Source organism: Gouania willdenowi, chromosome 18, assembly GCF_900634775.1.
Source record: "Gouania willdenowi chromosome 18, fGouWil2.1, whole genome shotgun sequence".
NCBI lineage: Eukaryota > Metazoa > Chordata > Actinopteri > Blenniiformes > Gobiesocidae > Gouania > Gouania willdenowi.
The window spans coordinates 5,983,323-6,004,439 of NC_041061.1; the positions used below are offsets into that span (position 1 = coordinate 5,983,323).

The following is a 21,117-nucleotide window of genomic DNA, read 5'->3' on the forward strand; positions in this document are numbered from 1 at the left end:
TTTTACTTTGGTTGCTTTTTTAAAGTCATTTTTTGTATCTTTGTCATTGTTATGTCTTTTTGTTCTATTTTTGTGAAATATGACGGCTAATGCTAATGCTAACGCGTTGGCGCCATCTACAGTTCAAATGAGAGTCCATAGTCTGTGGTTTAATATAATTGTTATTTACCAAAATTTTAGTTGACTGATTTTAAGTAAATTCCAATTTATTTAAAGCATGTCACAAAAAATATTTTTTAATATTTAAGACTTTCCTCACCTGTGTGTGTACAAAAAACCTTAAACTTATCTTCTTATTGAAATATTACCCATCAACAATAATTTAAAAATAAATTTGTCGTATAATGACGAATTAGTTTAAAATTCACATTTGTGTATTTACTGAAAATGCATCAGATAAGAATGTTTAGTGTTTATTAACAAAGTTTTTACCTGCAACATTCTAAATAAAGCATAAGCTAAATAAACACTCAAAAATGTAAAAAAATACACATTAGCTTTTACTTTCAATTTTAAAATAGTATCATTGTGAACTGAATTATTTAAAAATAGATTTGTTGGTTGCTTACTTGCTAAAGTTGTGTTTAAAATAAGACCTTATTTTGAATATAGTACGTAGTAGTAGATGGCGTTTACCTCTTTTTTTTTTGTTATTTATGTAAAAAAGAGTAGCTTTTAATTACATGTTTAAAAGAACATAAATGCTAACCGAATTGTTCTTTTTAGTCTATGGTTTAAACATCTTATTTTGAAAACCGGATGTGTTAGATGGCGTTCTACTTATTTACTCTTTAATTTACAAATTGGCTTTTACTTTTTAGAGAATAATTTGTTGATCGCTTACTTGCTAAAAATGCGTTTAAATTAAAATCTTATTTTGAAAACAGTACACAGTAGATGGAGTTTTACCTCATAGCCAATTTGTTCAAAGACGTTTGAAACCTTCATCTTATTTTGAAAACCGGATGTAGTGGGCAGTGTTGTACGTAACCTGACGTGAGGCCGTTAATGGTGAACACAACCATCGCTTTGTGTCAAAGCTGATAAAAACGCTGCATTTGTCTTCGATGAAGGTAAATAAATACATTTATATGACTTATGGGAGTGTTGTTTACCTAATCCAGCTGACATATACGGAATAGTGACATATTATCGCTTGTTTAACGGTGTTAAAGCTGTAAAATGACGATAATGTCGGCACTATTATATGGACCGTCGCTTGTTTTACACGGTATTTATTTGAGGGTCGATGTGAATATTTGACAATAACGTGAGTTTGTATTGATTAGCTGCACCTGTGACGCATCATAGCTCAGGCCTGCGCTGTTTACACACACACATCATGTAAACATGTTTCTAATATGGAGGAAAGTGGTTTAAAGTTGAAGTTTTTTGGAGGAATAATATAAGGATGTGTGTGTGTGTTGTGGGGACACTGGTTATGTGTGTAAACGGTGAGTCAGGCTGGATGTTGGTGCATTGCAGTCAGTGCATGAGGCTGATGGGAGGGGCATGAGGAGGACTAGCATCTCCATCATCTAAACCGGAAGTAGGTCAATCAATCATTATCCTCATTTATCTGAAAGCACAGCAGGTACTGGGTTAAATAATGAAGGATAGCTGCTCCAGAGTTAGCATTAAGCTAAAAATCCATCTGTAGCTATTGTAAACAATACAGACGTCAACAACTGGTGGCCCTCTCAAACATTGGTCGTGGCTATTGATACGGAAACGTATCAATTAACTACCAGTCTATTCATACGCAGCGCACCTCATTGGCGTGATAGGTGCACCAGGTCACTGAAAGTTCCGTCAGTTTTATGTTAGCTCATATTTATTTTTAGCTAACCCTTTTTATTTTAGGCAGTAGCAAACCGTACAGTTGCTCTGTCAATATACAGACATTCTAACCGTACGCAGCGCCACTATTTGGCCAGTTTAGGTCATGTGATATGTCAGTCATTGGCCAGTTTAGGTCGTGTGACTAAGACTAAACCGTACCCATCACCTAACCCTAAAAATTGTTATTGCGATATTGGTTTATAACCTAACCCTAAACCTGAGACACTACGTACGTGTACTTCGGTAACCGTACCAATAGCACCAGGGGTTGTGAGTACGGTAACCGTAGAAATAGACACTTTCTTTATTTTATTCTTAACATTAAACCTAACCCAGGAAATACCCTAAAATGTGTCTTTTTTTGTGTATGTATTTTTAAAGGTGGAATTTGCTATGTTTAATATGTTAAAATTAAAAAAATATATATGACAAAAGCGGGATTTGATCCCACGGCAGCGGAAGGAAGAATTAGGTCAGAAAAACGTACCCATAGTCTCGGGATCTGTTGATACATTTATGTATCAATAGACACTTCCTAAAATATTTTATACATACATGTAGATTTTTAAAAAATATCCCCAAATGTAAAGCTTTTAAAATATATATTGAAGTCATTGAAAACATTAGAAAACGTATTTTTTTTGTGGTTTGTTGTGTATTTTGTTTTGTTTTGTTTTGTTTTGCTGCTTGTAAATGTCGATTGGATTTTCATTATTGATGCCTGATTGTTTTTCTTTTTTCAAAGATCTACACTGGTGTGATGTTTGTTTACGAATGTTCTCTCTGAGCTAGTTTTGTACTGCCTCAAAAGTAAAAAAAATCCAAAAAGACACAAAATGGCAACAAAAACAAACTAAATGAATCCAAAAACCCTCAAAATGAAAAGAAAAAAATAGATACACAAAATTACAACTGAAATGTATAAGTAAAATGACTCCAAAAAGATACAAAATGGCAAGAAAACACACATAATGACAGACAAAAGCACAAAATTGCAATAAAATGCACAAAATAATTTAAAAAACACACAATATAGTGCATTAATGTACAGTACAGGATATTTCAAAAGAACAACAAAAAAATACACAGTGACTTTAAAAAGAACTCTAAAATGACTCCAGTAACACAAAAAACAACAACAATAATAATACACAGTGACTCCAAGAATTAAACATGAAATAAAATTACAAAAAATGACTTAAAAAAAACACAGGAAAACAAAAACTAAAACAGAAAATATTTCATAATATGACTCCAAAAACAAACAAAATGACATAAAACACACAAAAGGACTTAAATTACACATAAAATAATGTAAAAAAAAAAAAAAACACAGGAAACCACAATATTGCATAATGTGACTCCAAAAACACAAAATATGACTACGAAAGCGTGCAAAACCAAATTACTTCAAAAGAAACAAAACTCAAAAAAGACCAAATGAAGAAAATATGACTCAAAAAAATATTTTACGCAAACTTTACATTTAAAGTTTTTAAAAACAGCCCCAAAATGTCTTGTTTGTGGGGAAATAAACAAATAAAATTTCTTTTGTAAAGGTTATGTGTACAGAGTAATAATGGATTAGGAGAGCCTGACGCCTCTTTGTTCTGTTGTTCTTAGTGTGTGTGAGAACAGACAATGTCCACCATGGTTTATCCTCGTGATGAAGCTCTGGAGCGTCCGAGCCAGGACGAGATCGTCCTCAACACCAAGGCAGTGATGCAGGGTCTGGAGACGCTGCGTGGAGAACACGCTCAGCTCCTCAACTCACTACTGGACTGCACCCAGCCTCCCAGTGAGCAGGAGAAGAGTGGTCAGCTCAGGAAGAGCCTGGAGGACATAGAGCTGGGACTGGGAGAGGCTCAGGTAGGGAACCATCCACCACAGTGTGTGTGTGTGAGAGTTTGTTGTTTCACGTGTGTCGGTTTGTGAGCGTGTGCCGGTGTGCGTGTGTTGGGGTGTGTTGGTGGGTGTGCGTGTGCTAGGGTGCGAGCTTGTGCTGATGTGTGTGTGTCGGGGTGTGCGTGCGTTGGTGTGTGTATGTCAGTGGGTGTGCATGCGTTGGTGTGTGTGTGTCAGTGGGTGTGCATGCGTTGGTGTGTGTGTGTCAGTGGGTGTGCATGCGTATGTGTACGTGTGCCGCTGTGCACGTCTGCGCGCGCATACATTGGTGTGCGTGTGTGTTGGTCTGTGTGTGTGTGTGTCGCTTGTTTTAATTGTTAAACCATGGTTTCATGCGCAGTAAATCAGGTGATGTGTTTGGATTAGTGTGAGAAAGATTCACAAATGCTGACTCGGATCAGATCATTTTCAATGCCCGCGCAGTCGCGCACGTGAATAGTGTCTGGTTGAAACAGGTTCGAGCTTAAAGAGACATCGGCTTCATTCGGGTCAGACAGGTTCGAGTTTAATCCCCTCTTATTTGCATTTATTTTTATCTGACCCAGCATATTTCCTCCCATCCTCCCAGGTGATCATCGCCCTGTCCAGCCACCTCAGCGCTGTGGAGTCAGAGAAGCAGAAGCTGCGTGCTCAGGTGCGTCGCCTGTGTCAGGAGAACCAGTGGCTACGTGACGAGCTAGCAGGAACGCAGCACAAGCTGCAGCGCAGCGAGCAGAGCGTGGCTCAGCTGGAGGAGGAGAAGAAACACCTGGAGTTCATGAACCAGATTAAGAAGCTGGACGACGACGCGTCTCCATCAGAGGAGAAAAACAACCAGAGCACAGGAGGAGGTGGAGGAGACGCCCCCAAGGACAGTCTGGACGACCTGTTCCCCAACGATGACGACCAGGGACCAGGTGCTTTGATCTACTCTGATCTAGTTGGTTCACTTTCACTCCATAGCAACACAACTTCACATGGAATCAGGCCAATGTTATTTCACCTTACACAGCTTAAAAAGTTTGTAGGACCTTCAATTTTCTCTTTAAAAATTTCCCAAATTCGGTTTCAGGGTTTACCCATTTTCATGTTTTGTTTTCGTTTAATAATTTTCCCCTGTTTAGATGAATTTACTGGCTATTAAACTTCCTTAAATCAAACCAATTATGCTAAATAGGGATAAAGTCAACTACCCATATTAATTTTACATTTACATGCATTTGTGTTTGTATGTATTTACTTTTCACATTATATTAACAGATATTAGTAATAAAAAACATAAAAAAACAAAACATGATGGGATTCTTAAAGCCTAAAATCAACATTATAGAACTCAGGTTTATATGATGAGGTTTCATTTATTCAGACAACAGTTTCTCAGGAAATCCACTTTGATCTCCTGACATGTTTCGACTTGCTTTGATGTTTCCTTGACTTCTGCGTAATAATTCCAGCAAGATTCTTTTCATCTTCTCTTTGAATAATATATGAAGGTTTAATTTATTCAGACAATTGTTCCTCAGGAATGATTATTCTTACGCAGAAGGGAAGTTCAGGAAACATCAAATCAATCAGCAGAAGCGTCAGACGAAGACTGAAAGTTGTCAATTGAAAAGTTTAAATATATACAGTATATATATATCTTCATATTCATTGCTAATTAATTATCATAATTAATACGCTCCACGATATCGAAAAGAAAATAGCACTTGGGATTTTGTGCTTAATGGGAGCTAAAGACTCATGGCTTGTCTAACATATAAGAATAAACTTGGTTTTCTATGTGGTGAATTGGCCCGAGTCTTCTTCCTTAGATTTGACTTTATGAGAAACCTTCAACTTATCACAATATTGTATTTTGAGTGTATTTTTTGAAATGTAATCTTGTTTTTTTCAACTTTAATTTTGAAATTATATTTCAACTTTAATCTCAACATTTCTACTTTATTCTTGATTTTCGCAAAATTATTTTCTCCATGATAATTGGCCCTAATCCACTTCTATATTTTTGTACTTGAAAGGTGAAATTTGTAATTATTGATATCTCGATATATCGCAATTTATATCGTATTGGTTAGTACTGGGATATGTAGTATCGTGACATGTCAATCGTATCGTCAGATTCATGGCAATGCACACCTTTACTCGCTCCAAGATCAAAGGCAAACAGATGAAAGGAAAGGCCAGCTCAAAGGATATGTGTTTTTTTTTCTCTTCCAGCTCAGCCCAGCGGGGAGGCGGCGGCCCAACAGGGTGGCTACGAGATCCCGGCCCGCCTCCGCACTCTGCACAACCTTGTGATCCAGTACGCATCCCAGGGTCGCTACGAGGTGGCTGTGCCACTGTGCAAACAGGCCCTGGAGGACCTGGAGAAAACCTCTGGACATGACCACCCCGACGTGGCCACCATGCTCAACATCCTGGCCCTGGTCTACAGGTGAGACCTCTAACGGCTTGTCCGGCTGTGATTGGCTGGTTTTCCACCAATGATGAGCTGTGTTTCTGGTCTCCCAGGGATCAGAACAAGTACAAGGAAGCGGCCCACCTCCTGAACGACGCCCTGGCCATCAGAGAGAAGACCCTGGGGAAGGACCACCCCGCCGTGGCCGCCACCCTCAACAACCTGGCCGTGCTTTACGGGAAGAGAGGGAAGTACAAGGAGGCGGAGCCTCTGTGCAAGAGGGCGCTGGAGATCAGAGAGAAGGTACAGTAGGTCTCAGCTGAGCACTGAGGGAGGGGCTAAAGGTCAAAGGTCACTGGTTCCTGTGGCTGTGGTGCGTTCAGGTTCTGGGGAAATACCATCCGGACGTGGCCAAGCAGCTGAACAACCTGGCCCTGCTGTGCCAGAACCAGGGCAAGTACGAGGAGGTGGAGTACTACTACCGACGAGCTCTGGAGATCTACGAGTCTAAGCTGGGGCTGGACGACCCCAACGTGGCCAAGACCAAGAACAACCTGGTCAGAACCACTCCCCCACCCCCTTTCCTCCAACACATGAGCAAGCTTTATAACAGTTACTGAGAGAGAAATGATTGTGTTCTTTAACTTCACCCTCATGCGTCAGATACTCTTACTGTTATACATACTTTATATATATATATATATATCGTTATGTTGTTTTTCAAAGAAATCTATACACAAACATCCTCAATTACTTGTTTTTATTTCATTGACCTTATATTGGAAGATAAGCAATGTATTAAGATTTTTTTTTTGCTGTTAATTTTTAAATTTTTTTTAATTTTATTTGTTGGTTTTTAAAAATAATAATAATTGAAATAATTTTTAAATTAATATAGTTTAGTGCTTTATTTTTATTAACGTATAACAAGCGTTAAGTTGTGGAGGAAAAGAGGAAAGAAATGTATTAAATCTTTTTTTTATTGTAGAATAAATAAATACATTTGTTTTATATTCTATTTTTTTTATTATTTTTAAATTAATATTTTTCTTTCCAACATATTTAAATGTGTATTATTTTAAATAATTGAGTTTATTGCTATATTATTATCGACTTATACCCAGAGTTTAATTTTTATACTTTTCACATTGGTTTATTATGTTTTGTAGAATTTTAAAGTTGTTTGAAAAAATTATAATATATCAACTGTTTATAGCACTTTAAAAAAAACAACCTCAGATGATTGATTGATTATTTAATTAATTTATAAATTACAAATTTTGTAATGTAAAAAGATTTTGTGTTTCTTTATTGTAATTTATACCGATTTGATAATTATTTATAAATTACCAATTTATTTATAAATAACTGATGAATTAATTATAATTAATTATTTAATTTTGTGTTTCTTTATATTGATATTCATTTCAACCAATTTAATTAATTAGTAATTAATTGATTCATACATTACTAATTAATTATTGATTAAATATCAAATTTTGTGTTTGATTTATATTGATTTATACCGATTTAAATGTATTAATAATATATTTATTTTTTTCCTAACAATGATTTGATAAATAACAATTTGTGTGCGCGTTTTCCTTCTCCCAGGCCACGTGTTACCTGAAACAGGGGAAGTTCAAAGACGCTGAGTCGCTGTACAAAGAGATTCTGACACGAGCGCATGAGAAGGAGTTTGGATCCGTAAACAGTGAGTTCATCTAAACCATTACAGCTCACTTACACACAAAACACCGTAAAAACCACAAAAATAGACAAAACAATAAAAAAAACACACTTCAAGCAACAACCTTAATGTACAAATTGACTCCAAAAAGCCAATATATGACTAGAAAACACACAATTATAACAAAATTACACAAAACAACTTAAAAAATTACTCAAAATGACAATAATGTTGTAAAAAAGTGTTTTTGGAGGGCAGGAGGATGATGTTGGGACGTCCTCACACTCACTCTGAGGTCTCAGCAGGTCACAGGATTAAACACACACGCACACATGTGTTTACACGAGCAGAGGCTTTACTCTGAAATGTGGGGCAGGCCAGGGATTGTGGGTAATTTATCGGCCCGTAATCGGCCTGACTCTGGCCGTTCATGACTGTGACGGTGGATTTCTTCTCGTTGTTGCAGACGACAACAAACCCATCTGGATGCACGCAGAGGAGAGGGAGGAGAGCAAGGTCAGTGTGGGCGTGGCCTCACAGCAACGACGGATGTTACCGCGTAACGTCCTGTAATGTATGTGACGTGAAGGGCTGTACACGCTCCTCACATGTGAACAGTTTCATCAGCGTTCCTCAAACTGCAGTAAACACAGGCCGTGCTACAACTAGCAATACTAACAGAAGCCTGTCCCCTGTTGTAATGGTCACCACTTAAACCATAACACCAGTAAAACACGTTCTGAAGTTTGCCTTCATTTTATTTTCTGTGTTTTTTGATACTCAAGCGATGATAATAATACATTTTAATGTGATTTATTTATTTTGCTCACAGGGTAAAAGGAAAGACTCTGGTCCTTATGTGGAGTACGGGAGTTGGTACAAGGCCTGTAAGGTGGACAGGTGGGTCATTTGACTAATCAGATGTAGTGTGGAGGGTTAAGTTAAAGCAGAGCTGCCGTGTGAAAGGAAAATGTCCAACAGTGTACACCACTCTGAAGAGCCTGGGAACACACAAAAGGACTGTTAAAAACACACAAAATGACTTCAAAATATATTGTGACTCCACTAAACAACTCAAAAAACGGACAGAATTACAACAAAATGACAACGACAAAAGATAAAACGACGACAAAAAAGCAAAAATTGACAAAACGACAATTACCACAAAAATAAATAACATGACTTAAATAAAACAAACAAAAAGACAACAAAAATAGACAAAACAACAAAAATACATTACAACAACAACAAAAATGTACAAATTGACTCAAAAAGCCCAAAATCTGAATATAAAACACAAAAACACTCCAAACAACAGTATTACATAATGTGACTCCAAAAACATCAAATTATATTAAAAGAAAAAAACTAAAATTACAACAAAAAACAAAAAATGTCAACAAAAATAAATAAAATGACTGAACAACAAAGAAAAACCATTTAAACACAGACAACAATGGGGAAAATACACAAAACAAGAAATAGACAAAACAAAAAATGACAACAATAATATGAAAAATGAAATTGACTGCAAAAACACAAAATATTGATACAAAACACAAAAAACGACTCAGGAAACACACAATGACAAAAACAATCCACAAAACAACTTAGAAAATACACACATTTCCCTCTAATAAAGTTTTTCTTATCCTTCCTTTGTGAGGACTGGTGGTCACAATGCAATAAAATAAATGTAGTATGGAGGGTTGATTTAAAGCAGAACTGCCGTGTTAGATGTTGATGATTGTGTTCAGTCCTACAGTGAACACTACTCTGAAGAGCCTGGGAGCGTTGTACCGTCGTCAGGGGAAGCTGGAGGCAGCCGAGACCCTGGAGGAGTGTGCCAGCAAGTCACGTAAACAGGTGAGAGAGACTGAGCACTATCAGCAAGAGGTGAAAATATGTTAAGATTGGATTTATTTAGACAACTGTTACTTAGGAAATACACATGTCTGCTGATCGCTTTGATGTTTCCTTCAAAGGAAACATCAAAAGCATTAAAGGAAATGTCAAAAACATCAAAGCGACTTGCTGGATTTAGGAGGTGGAAGTGCTGAATGCTGTGCTTTGTGTGCAGGGCATCGACGCCATCAACCAGAGTAAGGTGGTGGAGCTGCTGAAAGATGGAGGCGGCGATCGACGGCACAGCAGGGAGGGAGGCAACGCACCCGGAGGACAGCGGGGCGACAACGAGGGCGACGACTCCGCCGAGTGGAACGGGGTGAGTCCTAGCCTCACCTGATCCTCTCTCTGAGCTTGGAAAAAGGTTCAAGTCTCACCTCAATTCACATTTTTTCTCTTCTCAGGAGGGGAATGGGTCTCTGCGACGCAGCGGCTCCTTCGGGAAGATCCGAGACGCTCTGAGACGGAGCAGCGAGATGTTGGTGAAGAAGCTGCAGGGGAGCGGCCCCCAGGAGCCCCGCAACCCAGGGTAAGAGCCAGCCTTAGACTAGAAAACACACACACACACACACACACACACACACGCAGTTAACTGTAAGCTGTAAGGGGTTTCAAGTGAGGATGTAAACCAAACTACACGCCACCCTCAAAACAAACAGAAAATGACTTCAAAAACACACAAAATGACTTCAAAAATGCATTAAAGGGGACATATCATGGTTTTAAATCCTTCCTTTTTAGATATAAATCATACAGTTGTGGTCTATATAAAGCGGAACTGCACTGCTTGGGTCTGAATTCCTCATTATTATAGCTCCACAGGCCCCTTTTCAACCCCTTTTCTGATGTGCTTCTGAGAGCAACTCGTTTTGGTGCTGTCTCTTTAAATGCAAATGAGACACTTCATACCCCGCCCCCTCTCCAGGTTCAACTCCACCCTGCTCGCCCATTTTTGTAGTTTGATAGAAGAGATGAAAATGAAGATGATGAACCTGCAGAACCCTAACAAGTGAGCTAACACAAGCACCGAGCTAACGCTTGTGCCAAGCTAACGTCACGAAATGCATTTTAATACAGTCTTTTTGGAGACAAAAACGGCAAAATGAAATGACTAATGAAAACTTTAGACTTAAATTAAACCACGTAGGCCATATCATCAAGGATCTAAAATGAGCACACAGCGCTAACATATGAAGATGGTGCAACTGCTAATGCTAACAAAACAATGACAGGGACGTCTTATCATCACACTTTTTAGCGTTATTTACAGCTTACCGAAGTGCTCTGTTCGTCGTCTCCAAAGATAGAAGGAATTGAACCCTTCTTTATACTGGAGGAGGTTGCTGAAGCAGTCATCCTTGAAGTGCTTCGCGCACACAAAAATGACCTTACCCACAGATGTGGATACATTTCCATAAAAAATAAAACTCAACCAGGCACTTTGAAAAGGTTCTGATCCTGGGAGACGGTGTAATGAAGCGTGTGGGTTACTACATCCAACAACTCAACATTTTGACTTATCCTCTCGTAACTTCTGCATCCTGGAGCTTGGACTACAAAATAAAAGCGAGAAATAAAAATGGCGGATTGCTCGAAGTGTTGGGCCTGGAGTCGATGTCCTAATTTGGCAGTTTCGCTGATGTAATTGTTCAAAAAAACGTAATAGAAAATCGAAAAATCCAAACAGATTGAAAAATATGACCAAAACAGAATATAAAGATGTCTACGGAGCACCTGAAGGGATTAATTTGAACTTTTCTGTGCTTCTAAACAAACTAAATATACATCAAAATGCATTTAAGGGCTAAAAAAGTGGATTTAGCATGATATGTCCCCTTTAAATAACTTAAAAATGACCCCAAAAACACAATAAATAACAAAAATACATAGAACAAACACTAAACAATACACACACACCTGCAAAAATACAATATATAATGGTGAAACGGGATTTCTCTGGTTTGTTTTGCAGAATGAAGAGAGCCAGTTCACTGAACTTCCTCAACAAGAGCACAGAGGAAACCACACAGGTGAGCACACGACTTCCCACAGTGCATGAGCTGAAGTCAGAGACTCCGTACAGCTCTCAGTGCGAGGAGGCACAGTTTCACATGTTAGATTATATAATCCATTGTGTCCATATCTGACTATATTTGTGATTGATCCCCAAAGAATATATTTTTCCACCACTAGTTGGCACTATAACACCATAAACAAAGTAGATGCAGTAACACAAAGCCTGAGAGCAGCACATGTATAATAAAATAAAAATATGAAAGGTAAAGAAAAAAATCAATGACAGAAGTTATCTGAATATGTTAAACATCCTGTAGAAGTGGATAAATTAATAATATAAGTGTGTATCAGTGCAGGCTGATTAGGGATGGGTATTTTTCACATTTGAACTGATACTTTTGAAGCATGTCAAAAACCGATGTGCCAGGTTCCTCTTGAAAAAGAGATTTCTAATTTCAATGAGGCTTTTATCTGGTTTAATAAAGGATGTAATAATAACTCAGTACCTGTGAATTGGTATCGGTACTTAACGGTACCATTTTTCTGTACTATTGTGTGCTGATGAATGGTAAATAAAAAAAAAATCTCAAAATGTTCTAATTTACCATATTTGTGTCATAATAACAAACTTTAACAAATGCATCAAACCAACATCCAACCGTTTCTGTTGTAGCAACATTTGTTTCACAATTTTTTTCATCATGAAACCCTGCAATACAACGACACAGTTTAAAAAAAAAAAAACATTTTTTTAATAATGCAAAAATTAGAAAGAGTATTTCACTTGCATTTGTGCTCATAGCTGAAAACCTAAAATCATAAAAATGATTGGAATCAATTTGACTGACGTTACAGTTACACAGTTTTACAGTTTTGTTTTTTTTGTGACAAAAATGTGTATCTCTGACTAGGGCTGGGCGATATGGCCTTTTATAAATACCGCGATATTTTTAGGCCATGTCACGATACACGATATATATCTCGATATTTTGCATTACCCTTGAATTAACACTTTGATGCACAAAATCACACCAGTATGATGATTCTATATGTCTACATTAAAACATTCTTGATCATACTGCATTAATATATGCCAATTTTAAACTTTCATGCAAAAAAGGGGATATCACAACTAAGTCAAAGTTGACATAACTGTATTTATTAAACAGTGAGTGGCTCAAACATAAAATTGTCAACAGAAAGTGCACGTTCTGTGCAAAATTGTCACAGAGACAATTCAAAACAAGACATTAGTGCAGGATGCAACTCACATGGCATTTCAAAACACAAAATGCCACTACAATATTTTAAAACAAATAGTGCCCTTTTGTGCATGTTGTCATTAAGATGATGTAGCCAATTGTACATTTACTGTTGGTTAATAAATTTTTTCTCTGAGATTAGTTTCTAGGTTCAAGTGTGAGTTGGGAATGATTACTAAGATGTGCAGAGAATAGACAGACAATTTGTTGTTTATAGAAAATAAGTACCATGGATTTATTATATTACAGAAAATAATAATAAACAAAAGTGGTCTCAAAACAGACTCCAGTTCACCCGCTGGGATTTAGCTCAGTTCATAAGGCGCCACAGCCTGGGGAAAAAAAATAGTTCCACTCAAACGAAAAATGAAGTCAGTCCTACCACCCTGGTAGGACTGAAGTTCGTTGGGTTGGTCCACTGGAAGAGAACCTAATTAAATAAAGTTGATCCTACCACCCTGGTAGGATTGAAGTTCATGCGTTCCTGGTAAGAGGATCGGTGCGGCGGTCCTACCGCTCTGGTAGACCTGCAGTTCACCGTCCACTACGTCATCTCTGTGGGTAGTTCACCATCTTTAGATCCATGGGGGGTTTAAAAAACCTGGCCGATGCAATCTGAGTCGCCTATACAAAGTCCTCCGTTCTGCTGCCGATCGCTCCTTTTGTCAGGTGCAAGGCACAACCGCTGGTCTGCACAGTTAGTAAAGTGCTGTCTGCTGAGCACCGGGTGTGCGTGCTACCCTTCATATGCTGCGTTTTCAGCTGCTGCTTGATCGTTTCCCGTATTCAAGCCTTCTCCTCCCGTATCTCATGCTTCCTGTTTATATTAGGATACTGGTCTGTGATTGGCTGGCGTGTGTGCGTGTGGATAAGTGACGTCAGTGCAGTCTATTAGTGCGGTGAAATAATATTGTATATAAATAACTGAAGAGTAGATGTTATAATAAATTTACTTCTGCTAAATATAATATAATTAAATAATATAAATATAATACATTTCTTTATGACGTGGGTTACAATGACATTTCAAAAAAAAAAAAAAATCAAAAAAAAAAAAAAAAAGTCCGCGAGTTTAACGGTATGGTCATTTTCAACACCGCACAGACTACAAGCTGCGATATATCGAGTATATTCGATATATCGCCCAGCTCTATCTCTGACCTAATGTTTATTATTATCACCAAACTTGCATCAGTTGATGTCCATACGTTAGTTCAATTATACCTCCTTTGTAGCCTTCCCTATTGAGAATTGGCTTTATATTTGAAGTAAATCTCTGCATTTTTATGGGGCAGAATACAGATTTCTGTATTTAAAATATGATTTATTGTCACAGTATTATATTTCCAAAATTTCACATCAACTGTAACCACTAAGGGTCCTACTTCAATCTGAAAAATAAATTAGCCATTTGGTCATGTAGAAGTCTTTAAATGTTTATTTTTCCAAGGCTGATTCTGTGTGGGTTTTTTTTTCCAGAACGCCAACTCAGGACTCTCAGACTGTAAAGTGCTGAGTGCCAGCAACGTGGACCTCACCAGACGGAGCTCTCTGATTGGCTAGACGGCGACAGGAGGAGGTGGGGCACAGCACACCTGCACAACGAGATCAAACACCTGCCGCTTCACCTTCTTTTTTTACCTCCTCTTTTTCTTTTTAAAAACAAACAACGTTAAAACGTTAAACGCCATCGATTGGACGCGCCGTATTTAGCGCTAACATGCGAGCAGCACGCTGCCACCGGGGGGCGCCCACACCCCAACGCCCCCCTCTCCTCAGCATGTCCTCACATCCAATCGATGGTCACTGATTGTAAAAAACAAAAAAAAAAAAAAAGTGGGGCGGGGGAGATTATTAGCACTGACCATTTCAACCTCACATTCTGCCTTCTTCTTTTTCTGTATATATGGTTTTAAATTATTATTGTGTTATCAAGTGTCATTCTTTGTATATGACGCACCTGGACGTTCTTTTTGTTGTTGTTGTTGTTTACACTTTTGGGTTTAAGAGGGAAGGAAAACGATTTAAAAAATGTTGACAATAGTGAATAAAATGATAAAATTTTAAATTAAATAACTGGAATCTATTGACAACTCTTAAGTTTTTAGTCTAAGAGATAAAAACTCTCAGTTTAGATGTGAAATGGTGTAAAAAGGAAGAATTCCTGTAATTCCTGTACTTGTGGGATATGGGATAACTGTTTTTGAAGCAGAGGAGGAGTGTTTTCTTCAGTCATTCCTGCTGGGAATCCATGGATTCTTTTGCGTATAAATGGTATAAAACGTTGTCTTTTCCCTAAATAACAAACATAGTCAACGTTACATGCTGTAGTAATGGTGCCACATGCTGTGAATTTAATTATTCACTTACAAGTTAGACGAGTCCGACTCACTTTATTCCCCTCTGGATATTCACGTGAAATGCACTAAATAATCATAATCATAATCGTAATTATCATAATAATAATAATAATCGTAGTTTGTTAAAATACGGGCACTTAATTTCTGCTCATGCTGATTTTCTAAAGCTGAAAATCCGATTAAAATTTAGCTTGAAATCACTTTTTAAAAATCGTAATTCAGTCGCATATCCTTAGCTAACATAGTTTACGTTTACCGACTGTTTGGACGTCAGGGTGAAGTGAAATGAATAATGGTTTATGTTATTATTAATGTTATTACAATCTGACCTTGGAAGGTGAAAGCTGCTGTGGATGATCCCTAACATTTTATTTAACACAAATAAAGACATTGGCCGTGTTGTAAATATCACACTAACGTACTACTCATACTAAGTTTAACGTCAAAGTTTGTATGTAGTGCGTTCATGTTAGATAGTATTAAAAGATTGAGTATGCAAGACATACCTGGATGTATACTATATATGGGGACGTTTTTTAAGTATGCACGGTGGGCACACTAGTCATACTCGTACTAGTCAAACACAGTTCATTCTGACATTTCGGAGATTTTTGGAGACCCTCCATTGTGCTACTGACTAAACTTCCGGTTAACTTCAAAACAAGAGCCCTATTTACAAAAGGGCTAAAAAAAACTGATGAAAGATGAGAAGAGATGCTTTTATTTTGAAAAGGTGATGTTTGATTTTTAGCTTGAAGTCGGTCCCAGGACCATTTTACATTCCCCTCGCAGTGCATCATGGGACGATTGAGTATGACTAGTGTGCCCACCGTGCATACTTCCCCATATATAGTATACATCCTGGTATTTCTCGTGTACTCAACCTTTTAAGTATATGAGTTAAAGTAAGTTTTTACTACTTAAGCCTATTGCATTCACTTGGGAATAAATAAATAAAAAAATCAGTTTTTCCTCAATATTTGCATTTTTTGGTTTGTTTAAAAAGAAAAAAGACCAAATATTTTTTAAAAAGAAACAGAATTTTACTAAATTAATGTGGGAAACATGGAATTTGAAAAACAAAATGTATAGGGCCCTACTCATGATTAATAAATTAATAAAATTATATTCACAAACAAATATCGAAGATTGAAATTGTTACTCGTAAGTTTGTTTTTGACTCCATTACAAACAAATGGGTTTGTGTACAAATGGTCATGTGACTTAAACAGTTTTTTTTCAATGCATTGTGGGATTTGGAGTGTTAGGGATCGCCCCCAACTGAACAATTTTACAAGTAAAATAAGTTTCTATTAATGTTCCTTAAGCATCCTGCAGCTTAATTAAAAATTCTCAAACCATCAAAAAATGTGAATTAAAGTTATTATTGTGTTTGAGTCTTTGAGTATGAAGTCTTGATGACAACGCTATGCTAGCTAGCGCTAAAAACAATCTTGTTTCTGTTCTGCGGTATTTCATCATTTCCATGTTGTTTCTTGTCAACTGAACGTTTATAATCTTGTTTTTGAGAAATGCTGAGATTGTTTTGTTTATTTTCTTTGTTACTCGTTAGCAACGTTAGCCATTAGCTCATTGATTCTTAGCTAAACGAGCTACATCGCTGCTCTTCTTTGTGTTGTCCAGCCTTTTTTTTTACTCTTTTTTTTCTGTTTCTTCTTCCTGATGGAAAATGAGCGCCACCTAGTGGACAGGAGGTCAAACTGCGTTGGTTTTACACTCCACTATATGATTGAATTTTCCTCGTACCTTTGAGCTTTTTTTTATTTTTGTCTGCTTTAAATAAACCGACGGCGCTCCGCATTTCTCCAAAGTGCGAACTATCCAATCAGCTTCTGAATGTGCGAGGAGTAAAACGTGAAAACAAAGGAGACGAGTGCGAGTAATCAAATGTGAATGTTTTCACAAGGTTGCGGGAAGACAAAGTGCTTTAAATCTTGTTGGCAGCAAATAATGTACAAAGCTTTCAATGTGCGACCTTTTTGTGTTTGTTTTTTGTGTGTTTACACTCACTCCGATGAATGTTGGGAAACAAATCACACACAACCAAGTAGCAAAAGTAGTGACGCAGAGATCAGTAAACACACATAACATAATATAATGATGAACTTTCAGCTCTGACTTCATAGAATATAGAACTAAAAAACATTAAATTAAAATAAGACAATTTAAAAAAAAAAAGGCTGTAAATATTCTCGCAGAATCCAAAGCAGAAAATTCCGATTGTTTCCTTTGTGTCTAAATATTTACAAAGATCAGATGTTGTAGCTTGTACAAAGATGATTTATTAGGATCTTATTTTGAAGGACCCAGAGGTGTGTGTGTTATCAATGATCAATAAACACAAACACGCTCAATTGTCTCGTGTGTTTTTATTGGATACTGGTGTGCGTGTGTGTCAGTTTCTTCAAGCAGCCAACAGTGACTTCATTAGTTCAACTTTTCTGTATTTTCCTGCCATTTTGTGTGTTTTTCTGTCATATTGTGTATTTTTGTTGTTGGTGAGTATGTATTTTGTTTGCTGCTTTTTCCTGTCATTTTGTGTTTTTTCTTTTGATTTTGTGTGTTTTTGTTGTTTTGTATGTCGTAAGTTGATAAAATGTCCTTTCCTATCATTTTGTGTTTTTGTTGCCATTCTGTGTATTTTTTTGTTATTTTGTGTGGTCTTATTTGTCACCTTGTGTATTTTCCTGTCATCTTGCTTGTTCTTCTGTCATATTGTGTGTATTTTCCTGTCATTCTTTGTATTTTTCTTATGTTCATTCTTGTTGAGCTTGTCATTTTTGTTGCCATTCTGTGCATTTTTCACTCATTTTGTGTGTTTTTGTCACTTTATATGGTTATATTTGTCACTTTGTGCTTTTTTCTGCCATTTGGGGTTTTTTGTTTTAACTTTGATTGTTTTTGTTGTTTTGTATGATTAAGTTGATAATATGTACTTTCCTATAATTTTTGTTGTTGTTTTTGTTACCATGTATTTTCCACTCGTTTTGCACATTTCTCTGTCATGTTGTGCATTTTTGTTTTCAATTTGTGTATTTTCTTGTCATTTTGTGTATTTTTGTTGTTGGTGAGTACATCTTTTCTTGTGCTTTTTGCTGTTGTTTTGTATGTCTTAAGTCGACAACATCATTTTGTGTTTTTGTTGTCATTGTTGTTGCCATTCTGTGTTATTTTCTGTGACTTTGTCACTTACGGTGTGTCTTTTTGGTACATTTTGCGCATTTGTTTATCAAATTGTGCATTTTTGTGGTCAATTTGTGTTTTTTCCTACCATTTTGTGTTTTTTGTTGCCATTATGTATATTTTTCTGTCACTGTTATTCTGTCATTGGCAGTGTTTGGAATAACGGCGTTTAAAATAATGGTAGGTAATGGCGTTTGTTTTTCAGTAACGGGGTAATTTAACTAATTACTTTTTACGCCGTTACAACACCGTTATCGTTACTGAACATTAAATGCAGTGCGTTACATGTAGTGATTGACACACGCGACACACACACTGCAGATCTGATGAAGCAGCAGAGATGATGATGATGAGCGTGAAGCAGTCTGATGAAAAGTTGTAATTTTGAAGGTGACGATACAAACACTACTTTAAATGAATTGTGGTCAAAGGCAAGAACGTGTATGTGAAGTGTTCATTATATCCAGGAGTGAAGACTTTGTCCACATCCGTTGTAAGCAACTCAAATTTAATGAAGCAACTCACGACACACGCATCTAAAAAGTCTGAATTCTTTGACATATAGCAACTTTTTTTTTTAAGAGTAACACAAATAGTTACTTTAATTGGTAATGAGTTACTTTTATTATAGAGTAATTCAATTACTAACGCAGTTACTTTTTGGAACAAGTAGTGAGTAACTATAACTAATTACTTTTTTAAAGTAACGTTCCCAACACTGGTCATTGGTAAGTATGTAATCTTTGGGTTTTTTTCTCTTTAGTTATTGATTAGTATGCTTTTTTTTTTTAGCTCTTTTGTGTGTTTTTGTTCTGGTTTTGTGTGTTTTTTGATTTTGTTGGTTTTTCTTGTTTTGTATGCCTCAAGTTCATTTGTATACTCGTTTTTTTGTCCTTTTGTTTAATTGTCTTGGGTGCCACATGTTGCCCATGTCTGGGTTTGATGTTCTTGTATTACAGGAGTGGCCAATCCTGGTCCTCAAGAGCCCCTATCCAGCATGTTTTAGATGTTTCCCTCTTTCAACACACCTGATTGAAATGACCAGGATTGTTATCAGGCTTCTGCAGAGCTTGATGATGAGTTAATCATTTGAATCAAGTGTGTTGGAAGAGGGAAACATCTAAAACATGCTGGATAGTGGCCCTTGAGGACCAGGATTTGCCACCCCTCTTGTATTATATGTGTAGGGCTGTCTTACCCAGTCTTACCAATATCAACATGTTGCACCACTTTTCCCCTTTTCTCATGAGGGACGGCACGTTTGAGTGAGCATCTTGTGTGGAGCCCTCGGGCTTCGAACAAACGACAAACAGCTGCTGGTTAGTAATATAAGTTATCTTTTTATTCCAAGTTAAGGAGTTTTCATGGCAGCAGTGATGATGGACAGGATGGGAGGGGTTTGATAACGGAGCACAAATGAAGCTAAGATATCGTCGTCATGCACAGGAGGACCCGACTCGTCACGGCTTGTCTCTTCACGCCTCTCGTTTGCGTCCCACACGCTTCGCTACGGTCCCACGTACAGCATCAGTTCTTTATCTGACCTCCAGAACCTTCACCCCTTTTTCGTCTCTCGCGGATCGACGCCTCTCGTGTGGGATCATCTTCATGACCATAACAGTTTCTGCTTTCTTTCCGGAGTCCCCCGTCACATCTTGGGCTCTGTTAAGGTGCTCTCAAATGGTTCCTGATATACTTTCTCAGAGCTGAAGTGGAACTTGTGCTGACTTTCAGCTTTCACAGTGCAGAGGTGAGAATCTTCACCTTCTCTGTCACATTTAACTTATTGTTTTTTCCTGATTTGGGGAGAGACGGCCTTGTCTCTACATCAACATGTAGCATGCATCTGCACAAATACACAACCAACCAACCAACCAGCCAACCGGCTTTTTATTCTTCAGTCATCACCCTTCTTCAAAAAATGGTTTAGAGAGGAGGAGAGAGGGAGGCGCTGCCCAAAGCTACTCCTTATTTCTCAGGTGCTCCATATGTGACGTCCTCACATAAATTGGAACCATCCCCGGCAAGCTTAAGCATTCTTTAAAGGCCCGATCGCAGCAAAAAACGGGCGATTCAAAATGTTTCTACGATTGGAGCAGAGCCTCCTTCTCTCCACTTCTCCGGGGAGTGTTGCTGGACAAGGAAAGAAGAGGAAGAGGAGGAAAGGGGAAGATAGTTGAGATTAAAGAGCGAGAATAAGACAGGACATATCGAAGGACAGCAGAAAGGGTTTAAAGATCTCCAAATAGGAGAAATTGAAGCAGGGAAAGTGGGGTGAGGAGGAGAATGAGGAGAACAGCAGCAGTGCTTATAAGTCACTCTCCCCATAGAGGGCGCTGGAGAAGGAGATGTAGTCCAGGGCGCCAGCCGGGCTGTCGGGTCCGACAAATCTGGTCATGCGGCTGATGCAGTACTCGGCCTGATCGGGCGGCAGCTCTCTGCGCAGCTCATCCACCGTGATGTAGTTCTGTGGAGACAGAGGAGAGATCAATGACAGATCAAGAAGACTGTGTCCTCTGTACTCAAACCTAAAAAAATCATGGTAAATCTTTG

The 21,117-nt window shown here is 37.7% G+C and overlaps 2 protein-coding genes across 2 annotated transcripts in view; one reads left to right on the top strand and one right to left on the bottom strand.

Annotated features, from left to right (window-relative positions):
- Positions 1-968: 968 nt before the first annotated feature.
- On the top strand, positions 969-14,851 carry klc2 (kinesin light chain 2). Its single transcript, XM_028474929.1, has 14 exons — positions 969-1,073; positions 3,466-3,711; positions 4,316-4,643; positions 5,947-6,163; positions 6,241-6,430; positions 6,511-6,684; positions 7,742-7,841; positions 8,284-8,333; positions 8,650-8,717; positions 9,575-9,683; positions 9,898-10,041; positions 10,127-10,251; positions 11,695-11,752; positions 14,480-14,851. The coding sequence occupies exons 2-14, from the start codon at positions 3,484-3,486 to the stop codon at positions 14,561-14,563; spliced, it is 1,875 nt and encodes a 624-aa protein (XP_028330730.1). The 5' UTR covers positions 969-1,073; positions 3,466-3,483; the 3' UTR covers positions 14,564-14,851.
- Positions 14,852-20,431: 5,580 nt separating this feature from the next.
- actn3b (actinin alpha 3b) overlaps positions 20,432-21,117 on the bottom strand; it is a 36,596-nt gene continuing 35,910 nt past the window's right edge. Inside the window, 1 exon segment of the mRNA XM_028473859.1 lies at positions 20,432-21,031. Coding sequence (XP_028329660.1) covers positions 20,873-21,031 — 159 coding nt within the window. The 3' untranslated portion in view covers positions 20,432-20,872.

Coding starts and splice junctions, on each gene's coding strand:
- klc2 (XM_028474929.1), top strand. CDS start 3,484: ATGTCCACCATGGTTTATCCTCGTGATGAAGCTCTGGAGCGTCCGAGC. Junction 8,718..9,574: donor AAGGCCTGTAAGGTGGACAG/GTGGGTCATTTG, acceptor GATTGTGTTCAG/TCCTACAGTGAACACTACTC. Junction 9,684..9,897: donor CCAGCAAGTCACGTAAACAG/GTGAGAGAGACT, acceptor CTTTGTGTGCAG/GGCATCGACGCCATCAACCA.